This window comes from Bufo bufo, chromosome 5 (assembly GCF_905171765.1).
Source record: "Bufo bufo chromosome 5, aBufBuf1.1, whole genome shotgun sequence".
Taxonomy (NCBI): Eukaryota; Metazoa; Chordata; class Amphibia; order Anura; family Bufonidae; genus Bufo; species Bufo bufo.
Window position 1 is genome coordinate 514,830,935 of NC_053393.1, and position 15,224 is coordinate 514,846,158.

General features: G+C 43.9%; 1 protein-coding gene across 1 annotated transcript in view; it reads right to left on the reverse strand.

Annotated features, from left to right (window-relative positions):
- The window catches only part of MALRD1 (MAM and LDL receptor class A domain containing 1), a 365,234-nt gene that overhangs the window by 137,961 nt on the left and 212,049 nt on the right, over positions 1-15,224 (reverse strand). Inside the window, exon 23 of the mRNA XM_040434052.1 lies at positions 6,374-6,575. Within this exon, the coding sequence (XP_040289986.1) occupies positions 6,374-6,575 (202 nt within the window). The remainder of the gene's footprint in view (positions 1-6,373; positions 6,576-15,224) is intronic.

The following is a 15,224-nucleotide window of genomic DNA, read 5'->3' on the forward strand; positions in this document are numbered from 1 at the left end:
TGGCCAGTGTATTGCAGCAGGAGCAGGCTCAATAATCACAAACAGAGTGCGCTCGTAGTTGTCCTCCGCTCTGCGCTTACGCGCTGCCTGCCATCTGCCCATCAGCCAGTGAGTGCAGCCTCCCCGACACAGACTGAAGGACCGCTTCATAGTGTGCCTGCCACAGTAAGAAGACAGCAGTCAGACTTAATAAAAAGTTAAAGTTCATGTATGGTTGGATGGGTATTCTTGATGGGGGGAGGGCAGCAGCAAGCAGTGTTTGTTATTGTTTTGGGTGGGGGGCCCTGAAAAATCATAGAGGACTCAGGAGGACAGTATGATTTCCTCCTAATCCTCCCCCTGTCCTTCTGAGTCCTCTATGAGCCTACAGGGTCCCCCCTCCCCAGCTCTTCAGTCACCTTGCGGGGGTGGGGGGGAATATGATTAGTGGCTATGTTCACACTGTGCTATCTAACCCCTATAATGCCCCCCAAAATGCCAGGGCACCGTACTTACCTCATTCTCAGGCACCCACATTGCTCCTGATGCCCACACAGCCGCCACTTCCTCCCTCCCGTCACAAAGATGAAAACATCCAGCGACATGGGGGGGGGGGGCAGCCAATAGCAGGCTACGATGGTAACGAGCCTCCCTAGCATCGCGGGTGACGCTAGGGAGGCTCATTTCCGACACCGCCTGCTATTGGCTGCCCCCCCCCCACTGGGCATAAGAATTATCTGTATGTGGTGCCTGGGCATTTTGGGGGGCATAATAGGGGTTAGATAGCCCCTTTAACCCTTAGGATACTGGATTTTTTATTATTTTTTTTTCGTTTTTGCATTTTCTTTTTTCTTCCCTATCTTCCTTCAGCCATAACTTTTTTATTTTTCCATTCACATAGATATATGAGGGCTTAATTTTTGCGGGAGAAGTTGTACTTTAATATGGCATACAATGTAGTGGGAATTGGGCAAAAAAAAATCCAAATGGGGTGGGAAAAAAAAAATTCTCCACCGTTTTATGGGTTTTGTTCCTACGGTGTTCTCTTTGCGGCAAAAGTGACCTGTGCCCTTCATTCTCTGAGTAAGTAAGTATAGTTTTTTTATATTGTGTAAATAGTATAAAAATAAATAAAAACTTTGAAAAAAAAATGTATTTACTTTTTCACATCACCATATTCTGACCCCCATACCTTTTTTTATAGTTATATCTACTGATCTATGTGGGTACTCATTTTTTGTGGCATGAACTGTAGTTTTTATTGATACCATTTTGGAATGTGTGCGCCTTTTTTATCACATTTTTTGGGGTTAGAGAAGTGATGAAAAAATGGTGCTGGTAGCAAAGGGGTTAAGATGTGGGGGGGTGGGCTATGTCAGGCTTTAGCACAGTGGACACAGACACTTGTTCAGTTGTGCTCGCATACATATTGCCCCCTGTATCCACTGTCCTATGCCCACTCTGCTAAAGTCCACATAGCCTATCTATGTCCGGCTTTACCAAAGCAGACGGGCAGGAGCAGTGATGGGCGCTGTACATCACTCACTACAGCCCCAGTGAAATCCTTACTTCCATACAGCACTGTCATATCAGCGGTGTATGAGAGTTAATAAAAAATAAAATAAAAAAAGATTTATCCCTAACGGTTTCAGTAGGTCAAGTATACATTTCTTTATTGGCAAATGGGGGTGTGGAAGGGGGAGGAGCCAGGACAGTGGTCGGGGTTAGGGGGCCCAAGTCAGATTCTTGCTATGGGGCCCAGTGATTTCTATGTACGCCCCTGGAGGGCACTATGGGTCAATAACTTATGTGTTGGACACTAAGCAGGCATACAAAGTCCCAGTGGCATACTGTAAACTGTTGACACCTCCTCCTGTCCAGCGCTAATAAACGATGGACAGGAGGTGGTGTCCAATGCCAGTAAACATTTCATTCATGACAGAGTGGGTGGGTGGTTGTATGACAAGCATGGGCGGCCTTAACTAGCCGCGGGAAGGGGGGATCCAAAAACGTACTGGCCCATTATTTTCTAGCCACGCCCCTGAACATCAAAAGTCTACATTTGTATAGTAGAAATTATCCTCATACTGTATACTGTCACTTGTCAAAAGAATTTTTGTTAATTTAATTTAACATTAAAGTAATATAATCTACAGTAGATATGTAAATAGCTATCTCAGGGGAAGCGACTGGATAGATGGGTGGGGATTTGACCACTGGGAGAGCTGCTTGGCTCTTTGGGCAGTGCCATATATCTTGAATGGAAATGGTATCACTGAATTAAAATCATGCTCTTGAAACTGAGTACTTCATTCTGACTAACCTTGGAGATAAGTGCACCCTCTCCAATTTATCTATTCAGTGGACAGTTGATAAAGGAAAATACTGCAGGACACAGGATGAGAGCTCACAGAGAAGGTGGAGTTACAAGATGAATTACATAATGAAGTACAACCATAGATAACTTACATAAACCAAATATAACAATAGCCACTAGATGGCAACAAAGCACTAAGTAAATTGGAAAACAAAAATAACAAAGAATATAATTAAATGAATTCTAGTTTGAGAATCCATTGAGAATCCATGAGCTGGAACATCACAATTATCCTTGTACTGTGTCACTATGTACAGATGCAGCCTAGCTAAATTTGATGGTTAATGCGTTAATAAAGAATGGAAAGAAAAAGATAACTAACTTTTCAATGGATTTCAATGGCTTTTTCACAACATAACCAAGATTACACTGTGCCATGTGTTATCAGAATTAAGTTTATCTATTCTACATCTGTATGTTATGCTACTTGTCATGTCCCTGCATATGCCTTGTCATGTCATTCATAAAGTGGGCGGAGCAGGCACGTGACGTAGGAAGTTACGCTGCCAGTGCCTGCCCGCCCACCCAGCCTCCTGCCTCCAGCCTGCTATGATCGTAAGTACAGGCTGCTTAGTGCTGGATCGAACATATGTATAGTTAACCATTGCCTGCCTGCAGTTACAGATACCATTAGTACAGGGAGCGGGGCCCGATGTAATAGAATACAGCAGGCATCCTCAAACTGCGGCCCTCCAGCTGTTGCAAAACTACAACTCCCAGCATGCCCGAATAGCCTACAAGTATCAGCCTACAGCAGGGCATTGTGGGAGTTGTAGTTTTACAACAGCTGGAGGACCGCAGTTTGAGGATGCCTGGAATACAGTGACTGCACCGGGCCCCGCTGCCATTACAGAACTAAAGGCCGGCCCCAGCCCCTCCTCCTCCCTCGTTGATACACACGCCGGCTGCGCTGTGCAGCTTGCGGTCGGCGGTGTATCAGTGTAAAAATGGCAGCCTTCGCCCCATAAGACGCACTGCCAGTTTCCTCCCACGTTTGGGGGGGGGGAAAGTGCGTCTTATAGGGCGAAAAATACGGTAGATTGAAAAATAAAAATTGTATAGCTCTTGGAACGCGATGATGAAAAAAAGCAAGAAAACCGCTTCGTCAGTAAGGCCCAAAACAGGATGGTCACTAAGGGGTTAAAAAGAAAGAGAGCAATTCCTAAAGGGGTTGTACAGACAAAAAACATGGCTGATTCCTTCTAGGGTTTAGTGGGTACTGAATTATCGATGCTTTTTCAATACCTTTTTACATGGTTCAATTCAATACGAGGATTGGCAATTTTTATACCAAGCTGCACTATTACAGTGATGGGGGAGTGTCAGAGAAGGAGCGAGGGGGAGAATAGAAGGGCAGGGGAGAGATAAACTCACCGCGGTCCTTGTGGGGCTAGATGCTCAGAGGTTAAAGGACCTCTGATGATTAGTGATGAGCGGCAGGGGTAATATTTAAATTCGCAATATTTCGCAAGTATTTGGGCGAATATTCATCATAAATTTGTGAATTCAAGAATTAGCGATTATTTTCTTGATTGCAAAAATCAGCAATGTAATGCACACGCAATACAGGCTTGGGTCACTTTTGCTACATTTTTCAAGCTGCTAGAAGTTTCCTGAGACTGGAGAAAATGGTTGGCACAGCAGAACATTACAATAGCTTTATATGCAGATAGAGTGCTCCAATATATTTGCGATTGCGCAAATTGTCAATTAATGATGCGCATATTTTTGCGCAATAAGTGCAACTTCACATTTTAGCAGGTCTGACTACATATTACTGATTGGTGCATTAAGTATTGTTGTGAACTTGTGACATCACAGCACTATGTCTGTAGCATGTATGTATGGACAGCAGAACCCTATATCACGATCTAACCTACACTGACTACCTCCCACTAACTATCTGTATTATATTTATATAAGCTAACTATCTAATGTAATTACACAGCAAAGCACAAAGCACAGCAATGACACTGCTCTCTCTCTCTCAGAACTCCATAAAACTACAGAAAATGGCTGCTGGGGAGGTTCTTATATAGTAAGGGGTAGGCAACTTTCCTATTGGTTGCTAGGGATGTTGCTAAGCTCAGACATTGCAGCCTTCTTATTGGCCCACAAGCAGGAAGCAGGCAGGGATCATGGGTTCAGATGAAAAAAAAATCTAGAATATTTGTGAATACGAATATATAGCACTATATTCTACATCTTCGCAAATTCTTGAAGTGGCGATAATTGCACTTAAAATTCGTGATTCTAATATTCGCAATCAACACTACTGATGATGTCATCGCCATGTGACCAGTAATATCGACTTGCTACTGGTTACATGGTGATGACATCAAAGGTCCTTTATCCTTCAACATAAAGAAGAATCTTGCTGTTTTTCCAGGTTTGTGCTTTATGCTATATGCCTGTATTAATGCAAGGCACAGGGTCTTATTGCATTACAGTACTTCCATGTGCCTCACATTAGTAGGAACAATGACCCCATCATATACCTCATAATTGTCACAGGATGTACGGGGAAGGAAAGACAACCAAAGGGAACCACAACTAAGCAACAACAGACTAGGCCCCAAACCTAGGGAATAAAGAGGTCACCTCCTAGCATTTCCTGATACTCTCCCTAAGCTGCTAACCACATGTGCAAATCTCAATAGTAGAAATGCACATGCACAGGAACCCGAGACTGCTGAAACACTGCACTAAACCCTCAGCTTAGGGAACCAGGAAAGAGGCAACTGGCTCCTTCCAAACAGAAGGAGCTAGTGTCTCCCTGAGGCCTAGTCAGGACAGACACACCAAGAAAAGGGAAAGGATTTAGCTTGAGATGTAACTGGAACAGGAGAACCACCACACAAGCAGAGCACTCCACAGAAGAACTATCAGCCGCAGGGAAACAAGTGAGAGGCGGAACATATAAAAAGCCACCTGACTGATAATGAGCAGCATCTGCGAAGGGGTGGAAACCTGTCAGCAACAATGAAAACAAGAGAGATCTGTCAGATAGACTCCTGAGTCTTCTGTCTATTTGAACTTCTAAGATCTCTCCCAGGGCCGGCGGTGACAATAATGTGCAATATGGGGTTAATTATGGTGTCACTTACTATTAATATGAGGTCCAAATTATTAATGCCATGTGCCTCACATTAATAGTAACCCTGTCAACTACCTCCTCACATAATGGACAACATGGGCTTAATGTGAGGTACATCATGGTGTTACCTAATGTGAGGTACGTAGAGGTCCAAATTGACAAAACCATGTGCCTCACATTAACAGTAAGTAACCCCATCATGTACCTCACATTAACCTCATTTTGTCCATTATGTGAAGAAAGCAATCGATACTTTGCCACCAAAAAAATATAATACTGCTCAGCAACATGAGGTTATTGGTATTGAGTATTGCAATATTTGTTCTCGGTTTTGAAATTGAATCAAAATTTTGGTATTGTGACAACTCTACTCCCTCCAAGAAAATGCTCCGCACTTATTGTTGGGTTGTATGGTGTTGTAGCTCAGATCAACTGAAGGGAATTCTTCTAAGCTTCAGTACCACACCCATGGACAGATGTGGTTCTGTTCTTGGAAGAAAACAGGTTTGCAAATCCCGTACAACCCTTTTTTTCTAAAATGCCCACCTTACATAATTTGGATAACTGGGGAGAGCAGACATCTACCACCAGTAGAATAAATGTACCATTCAAGGTGCTTTCAAAAGAAAGAGAAGAGCAGAAAGTTATGGCTACCATGATGGATATTCTCCATAGGTGGTGTCTGCATGATACTGGGGTGAGCTGATGCAGATGATAGGAATTTTCTTCTCATGCTCTTTTGTTTGACTTAAAACTTTTAGTGAACCTTCAGTACAAAAATGAACACAGTAAAAAAAAATACATAGCAATACACTGAGCACACTACTACGCCATTCGAGTCTACATGCACTGCTGACTATAAAGGACTCTAGTCTACCAGTAAACTAATACAAACCTATTAAACATACCAAAACACTCACCTTCTACTTGGCAGTCCAATGTAAATGATATATCATCCAAAGCAATGTCAACATCTTGGTTGCCCCCTACTTGAGCTTCAAAGGCCACCCGAAATGGACTGTTGCTAGCCAGAATGACAGTGCCGTACATCCACCTTTGCTCCATGCTCTCGACCGCTGACCACAGATGGATATTCAACCCGTATTCAGTGACTATATATACCTGTAAAGCAGCATATAAAATACAGAACATAAAGCATTCCTGTTATTAAATTATAGTAAAACTACCATTAATCACAATTTACGGGATTTAGGATGATCTCTAGCTACGTTGTCCACATTTGCTGATTGATGGGATAGACAGCGTCACCCAGACAACAATTTATGCCGATGATAAAACCAATCAGTCTTGCTTTAAAGAACTCTGTGCATGATGCATGCAAACCTATCATAAAAAGTGAATGACTTTGAAAAGCTGCAAAAGGCAAATGTCTAAATAATCAATTTCGTCTCATATTCCACTGACACAATAAGATGATGTGAAACAGGAAATACATGCATAAACAGAATATCCAAATAGGCAAAAAAAAATAATACTGTTTAGTCTATGCAGATGAGAGAAACCAGAAAAGGTGACATTCAGGAATCTGTTTACTACTGGGAAGATCAGAATTGGAAGCTACTATATTCATTGGAGGCAATGAAAAAAATAATAATTAAATCTGAATATTTACTGAGACTGGAAATTTAAAGGGGTTCTGCGCTTTGGACATACCCTTTTTGTTAGAAGGGTCCCCAGTCATATGTTAATCATGGCGTGCCCTGATGGTTAGACCCCCAGTCATTTGCAGAATCCCCTTAAAGGACATCAGCAGATTTGTCCCTATGACACTGGCTGACCTGTTACATGTGCACTTGGCAGCTGAAGACATCTGTGTTGGTCCCATATTCATATGTGGCGGCATTGAGGTTTAAATATATGCAAATGAGCCTCTAGGAGCAAAAGGGGGCGTTACCATTACACCTAGAGGCTCTGCTCTCTCTGCAACTGCTAGCCAGAAGGACTCAGTCAAAGTGGAGAGGGAGTGGCGGTTGCAGAGAGAGCACAGCCTCTAGGAGAAACGGCAACGCCCCCATTGCCCCTAAAGGTTAATTTGCATATATTTACACAGGCCTTTTTTTCTGGCGGAACGCCCCGAACGGTGTTCCGACACCTATTTTCTCCGACTCGCTCCGCCCCCCTCATGGGCGTCCGCCCGCCGCCGCAAACAGGAAAAAAATGAATGACCTTTTTTTTTTTTTTTACCTCACCTGCAGCCCGAGTAGTCCCGCCCATCCCCAGCCTGCTGCTTGTGATAGGTAGGCTGCGCAGCCCGGCCTCCACTGGCACTGCCCTCTGCCTCAGCAAGCATTGTCAGTACAGCAACATGAGCTCAGGGCAGGCCACGGCCCCGGGGGCGTGACGAGTGGTGCCGCGGAGGCGGGAAGCATTCAAGCAGGAGACAGGAGTGCAGGTCCTAGTGCAGAGGTGAGCTGACTGACTGTGTGTCAGCCGCCCTCAGTCAGGGCCCAGAGCCCCAGATTGAAGACGCTAAAGTAGGAGCAGCAGCAGGAGACAGCGCCTGGACAGGAGACGGAGAGTCAACTCAGCCGGACAGCTGTTACTGGGTAGGTGGTGATGTCAGCCATGAAAATGTACCAAGGGGTCCAAGGGCATGGGCAGGCACAGCAGCATCCAGCATCCATTAAATTCAGGCAGGGGGGCATAGCTAGCAGGCTGCAGCCATGATTAAAATGTACCATGGGCAGGCACAGCAGCATCCAACTAAGTGGCCTAGCGCTCATCTTCTCAGAGAACCACTTAGTTGGATGCTGCTGTGCCTGCCCTTGGTACATTTTCATGGCTGCTAGCTAGGCCACTGCCTGCATTTAAGGGCCCATTCAGACGGCCGTATAAACGGATCCGTACCCGTTCTGCAATTTTGGGGAACGGGTACAGACCCATTAATTTCAATGGGGCCGCAAAAGACCATGACCGGTCTGTGGGCTATACAGCCCATTCAGACGGCCGTATGAACGGATCCGTACCCGTTCTGGGGAACGGGTACAGACCCATTCATTTCAATGGGGCCGCAAAAGACAGCCCATTCAGACGGCCGTATGAACGGATCCGTACCCGTTCTGCAATTTTGGGGAACTGGTACAGACCCATTCATTTCAATGGGGCCGCAAAAGACCATGACCGGTCTGTGGGCTATACAGCCCCATACAGCAAGTCATGATGCCTTGTGATGTGTTCTTCTTAGGCCACGGCCGCCTAAGAACACACAAGGCATCATGACTTGCTGTAGATGGGGCTATATAGCCCACAGACTGGTCATGGTCTCCCTGCTGACCTCTGTGAGTGAAGACCCTAGACCAAGTTCCAATTTTTTTGTTCTATTTTAATAGTATGGGCATTTTCGGTCAGGGTGATACCCATGATGTTTATATTTTATTGTTATTTAGGTATTTATATTTTTAATTATAGCCAGCCCCAGAGCCAGTCAGCCCCAGAGCCAGTCAGCCCCAGAGCCAGCCAGGCCTGGCCCCCCCCCCCAAATTTTACTTGCATCCCTGTTCTCTAAAGGGGCGGTTTTAGGGGGCGGTCCTAGGGGTGGGTAGGGGCGTGGCCAGGGGAGGGGGGGTGAGTTCCACCACCTTTTCTCTGAGAAAAAAAGCCCTGTATTTACATATAAACATACATATGAAAAAAGCACCAACACAGATGCCTTCAGCTGCCAAGCGCACATGCACCAGGTCAGCCAGTGTCATAGGGACATATCTGCTCACAGATGCCCTTTAAATCCAGTTAAATGTCTAGTACAGATGAGGGAATCCCTGAAAATGTGTAAGTTCGGCAATTCGTTGATCAGCAATTTTTTTATTTTTTTTATTTTGGAACTGATTTTGCCCATGTAGAGGGGTTATTTTACCATAACTTACCCTTTTCAGTTCTTTATAATATGGATGTGCCTAGAGCTCAATGAAAAAGGCGCACTATAGGATAGTACGTTCAGGATTATATTTATGGTATAAACGGTGTGCTAATGGAGGCTCACCTTGTGGGGTTGTGCTACTATAGGCACAACCCTATTGTAGGCTTATTAAACAAAATCTTGTCAACTGGGGTGCTGCCGCAGGTAGTAGTCCCTTTGGGAAGAGATGTCCAGTCCCTCCAAGAGGGTGCTTTGAGACAAAGATACAAATTCCTGCTTCGGCGCTTCAAAGCCCAGTATAGACAGTCTTGAGTGTAAAATCTTCTTTATTTCATTAAAAAGCGCACAGAATAAGAACAACGCATTTCGGGGAAGCTATAGTCCCCTTTATCATGTTGGCATTGATAATCATAAATGTGATACAAATAGGGGTATATATACACAGTAAAAAAAAACACATCTGTGGGTGGTTACTGTCTCATGGAACCATCCCTAGGTGGTATCTCATTAGCATGAATATACATGAAACATAATATATGTAAACATTTTTATGTATTGATTTAATATAACATTAAAACGATTATAAACATAGCTATTGTGTGGTTTTTGATTTGCTTCTACAGATGGTATGATCGGTTTATACTTTATTAGCATATGAAATAGATTAGGGCAAAACACAGTCACGTGATTGCAAGGTTACCGATCACGTGACTCGTATCCTAGCAGATAGGGATGCCAGGAAGTAGTCTGGCCAATCGCATGCGGTCACTTGACAAAAAGGTGTCACGTGACACGCACCGGTATGTAGGAAGAGCGCTGCGAAGCGCAAGTGTCACGGTGGGGAGTGGGGGAAACCCCCCACTGTACAATATGGAGGGTAAATGGGAAGACAACTAGGCCTGGATGCCGGGATAAGGTAGCAGGACACCTCAAAATGCTTCCCTAACCCTCGCCCTGACTCCTACCCGTATGAATGGACCTGGATGATAGGACGGCTCATACCCAGGAACCTAGGACCCTGAGTCGCCCTGATAATCCCTTATAATAGGGAAAGGGCTGAGACGACCTGTTCATCCCAGAGATGGATGAACAGGAGTCTCACCCGGCCTAGAATCATGGAAAAGTAGCTGTAAACAGCTACTGGATCGGCAGGTAAGCACACAGAACCACACACTTACCTGCCGCAGCCACCACAACTGGAACCCGTGCATAGGTACTGGTGCCAAAACACCATACAGGACACCGTACCAACAACCACATACAGGTATCCAGCACACCAGTTACTGCCTGGACCCCCATGCAAACAGGATGCATGGCGGCCCCAGGCAAAGCTACAAACAGACTTGTAGTTCCCCCTCCGGGGAACCCTGGAGCCCTCTTCTGAAGTCACAGACAGGGGAAATGTCTAGCAACCATGCTGGACAACAACACCAAACATACTAGACATGGACCACCAAACTAGACATAACAATACATCCATAACATAAACCACACCAAACAAGACAACAGGTGAGGAAGGGTAAAGGACAGAGGGAACACAGGGGAGACATCATGGTGACATCGATGTCCAACTAGGTGGCCCTCACACTGGACAGATGGTATATACAGGACAGGAGCATAACTCCAGCACACACCAAGGCTGGAAGACAACTAACTCCAGCCTAGAAGCCACAGGCAATAAGAACACCTAGTGGCCACACCCAGCCAGGTAGTTAACCCCTCCAGCACCAGACAGGAAAGGACCCAGGAGAAAGGAGGAGGCACCTACATGCTGCAACATGTTGCCCCTGGCAACCAGCATGCACGGCAACCATGACACGGCGAACACCACCAATACCGTTACAGCAAGCTTTAGACAATGAGCTGGAAGTGGAGACCAGTAGCTGGGTGGATCGGTCATGTGATCGCGCTCATGCGGTCACGTGATCCGTTGCCAGGACACCATGACGCTGGAGGAAGCGAGATGTGACCTGAGATTTGATTACCTGACTCGTGAACTGATTTTAGTATAAAATCATCATTAAAACCATAGAAATGCCTAAAAAAAATGCTTAAAAATATTGTCCATGAGGAAAAAAAATTATTAATGAAACTGAAGATAGGTAATAGTAATGTATACACATAAACATATATAATAATCTATAATAAAAGGTGATAATAATATATAAAACATATAGTAAAAATGGGAAATAATGATAAACATATGTAATAATCTATAATAAAGGGTAATAATAATGGGTAACACTGATAGGAAGTGATAATAGTAATATGTAATGATATGAATATGATATGATAATAATAAATAGGATAATGCTGAATAGAAATCATAGAAAATGATAAAAATAATACATAGAATAATGCTGAATAGAAATCATAAAAAATTATAAAAATTGTATGTAAATGTATATATATATATATACATACACATATATATACACAGTCAGGTCCATAAATATTGGGACATCGACACAATTCTAACATTTTTGGCTCTGTACACCACCACAATGGATTTGAAATGAAACTAACAAGATGTGCTTTAACTGCAGACTGTCAGCTTTAATTTGAGGGTATTTACATCCAAATCAGGTGAACGGTGTAGGAATTACAACAGTTTGCATATGTGCCTCCCACTTGTTAAGGGACCAAAAGTAATGGGACAATTGGCTTCTCAGCTGTTTCATGGCCAGGTGTGTGTTATTCCCTAATTATCCCAATTACAATGAGAAGATAAAAGGTCCAGAGTTAATTTCAAGTGTGCTATTTGCATTTGGAATCTGTTGCTGTCAACTCTCAAGATGAGATCCAAAGAGCTGTCACTATCAGTGAAGCAAGCCATCATTAGGCAGAAAAAACACAACAAACCCATCAGAGAGATAGCAAAAACATTAGGCGTGGCCAAAACAACCGTTTGGAACATTCTTAAAAAGAAGGAACTCACCGGTGAGGTCAGCAACACCAAAAGTCGCAGAAGACCACGGAACACAACTGTGGTGGTTGACCGAAGAATTATTTCCCTGGTGAAGAAAACACCCTCCACAACAGTTGGCCAGATCAAGAACACTCTCAAGGAGGTAGGTGTATGTGTGTCAAAGTCAACAATCAAGAGAAGACTTCACCAGAGTGAATACAGAGGGTTCACCACAAGATGTAAACCATTGGTGAGCCTCAAAAACAGGAAGGCCAGATTAGAGTTTGCCAAATGACATCTAAAAAAGCCTTCACAGTTCTGGAACAACATCCTATGGACAGATGAGACCAAGATCAACTTGTACCAGAGTGATGGGAAGAGAAGAGTGTGGAGAAGGAAAGGAACTGCTCATGATCCTAAGCATACCACCTCATCAGTGAAGCATGGTGGTGGTGTCATGGCGTGGGCATGTATAGCTGCCAATGGAACTGGTTCTCTTATATTTATTGATGATGTCACTGCTGACAAAAGCAGCAGGATGAATTCTAAAGTGTTTCGGGCAATATTATCTGCTCATATTCAGCCAAATGCTTCAGAACTCATTGGATGGCGCTTCACAGTCCAGATGGACAATGACCCAAAGCATACTGCAAAAGCAACCAAAGAGTTTTTTAAGAGAAAGAAGTGGAATGTTATGCAATGGCCAAGTCAATCACCTGACCTGAATCCGATTGAGCATGCATTTGACTTGCTAAAGACAAAACTTAAGGGAAAATGCCCCAAGAACAAGACAGTTGCAGTAGAGGCCTGGCAGAGCATCACCAGGGATGAAACCCAGCATCTGGTGATGTCTATGTGTTCCAGACTTCAGGCTGTAATTGACTCTAAAGGATTTGCAACCAAGTATTAAAAAGTGAAAGTTTGATTTATAATTATTATTCTGTCCCATTACCTTTGGTCCCTTAACAAGTGGGAGGCACATATGTAAACTGTTGTAATTCCTACACTGTTCACCTCATTTGGATGTAAATACCCTCAAATTAAAGCTGACAGTCTGCAGTTAAAGCACATCTTGTTCGTTTAATTTCAAATCCATTGTGGTGGTGTATAGAGGCAAAAATTTTAGAATTGTGTCGATGTCCCAATATTTATGGACCTGACTGTATATATACACTCACCTAAAGAATTATTAGGAACACCATACTAATACGGTGTTGGACCCACTTTTGCCTTCAGAACTGCCTTAATTCTACATGGCATTGATACAACAAGGTGCTGATAGCATTCTTTAGAAATGTTGGCCCATATTGATAGGATAGCATCTAGCAGTTGATGGAGATTTGAGGGATGCACATCCAGGGCACGAAGCTCCCGTTCCACCACATCCCAAAGATGCTCTATTGGGTTGAGATCTGGTGACTGTGGGGGCCATTTTAGTACAGTGAACTCATTGTCATGTTCAAGAAACCAATTTGAAATGATTCGAGCTTTGTGACATGGTGCATTATCCTGCTGGAAGTAGCCATCAGAGGATGGATACATGTTCTCATTCTGTTTACGCCAAATTCGGACTCTACCATTTGAATGTCTCAGCAGAAATCGAGACTCATCAGACCAGGCAACATTTTTCCAGTCTTCAACAGTCCAATTTTGGTGAGCTCGTGCAAATTGTAGCCTCTTTTTCCTATTTGTAGTGGAGATGAGTGGTACCCGGTGGGGTCTTCTGCTGTTGTAGCCCATCCACCTCAAGGTTGTGCGTGTTGTGGCTTCACAAATGCTTTGCTGCATACCTCGGTTTGTAACGAGTGGTTATTTCAGTCAACGTTGCTCTTATATCAGCTTGAATCAGTCGGCCCATTCTCCTCTGACCTCTAGCATCCACAAGGCATTTTTGCCCACAGGACTGCCGCATACTGGATGTTTTTCCCTTTTCACACCATTCTTTGTAAACCCTAGAAATGGTTGTGCGTGAAAATCCCAGTAACTGAGCAGATTGTGAAATACTCAGACCGGCCCGTCTGGCACCAACAACCATGCCACGCTCAAAATTGCTTAAATCACCTTTCTTTCCCATTCTGACATTCAGTTTGGAGTTCAGGAGATTGTCTTGACCAGGACCACAACCCTACATGCATTGAAGCAACTGCCATGTGATTGGTTGACTAGATAATTGCATTAATGAGAAATAGAACAGGTGTTCCTAATAATTCTTTAGGTGAGTGTATATATATATATATATATATATATATATATAAAAACACAAATAGTGCAGCAGCACAGTCAGACACGATGTATCGGGTGCAAAGTCCCCACAGAGGTCGGCTCTTCCTTCACAGAATATATCAAACGAATGATGAGGCAGCACTTCCAGTATGGAGTGAACGGGTGAGGACCCCAAACTTTATTCAAGCGACGTTTCGGCCTGCTCAATGAGGCCTTTCTCAAGCTTGAGAAAGGCCTCATTGAGCAGGCCGAAACGTCGCTTGAATAAAGTTTGGGGTCCTCACCCGTTCACTCTATACTAGAAGTGCTGCCTCATCATTCGTTTGATATATATATATAATAAATGAAGGGAAATATACATGGTTCATAATACGATCATAATACAACCACCCACGCAGTTTTCTGTGCATCCCAACTCGACCTCCGAATCCACTCTCACATCTCCAGTATATTCTGTAATGCGGGATGTTGAAGCAGATTCACATATCACCATTCATAGTTACACCTCTCCAACCCCACGACCTAAACAAGATCCACTGAGAATCATCAACAATGGAACAGTCTAGCCATCCCAGCGGACCACCATAATACAGAACCTTCCACCTCGGTATCTTTTTTAGCATTACCTCCCCTCCTTACTCCCACCATGTCCTATCCCATTCTCAAAAGCCCCCAAACCACCACCATTACCAATTTTTTTCACCCATTGGGCCGGAGACCGGTAAAAAGAAAAAAATGCAGAAGAGGTCACAGGGGAGGTATC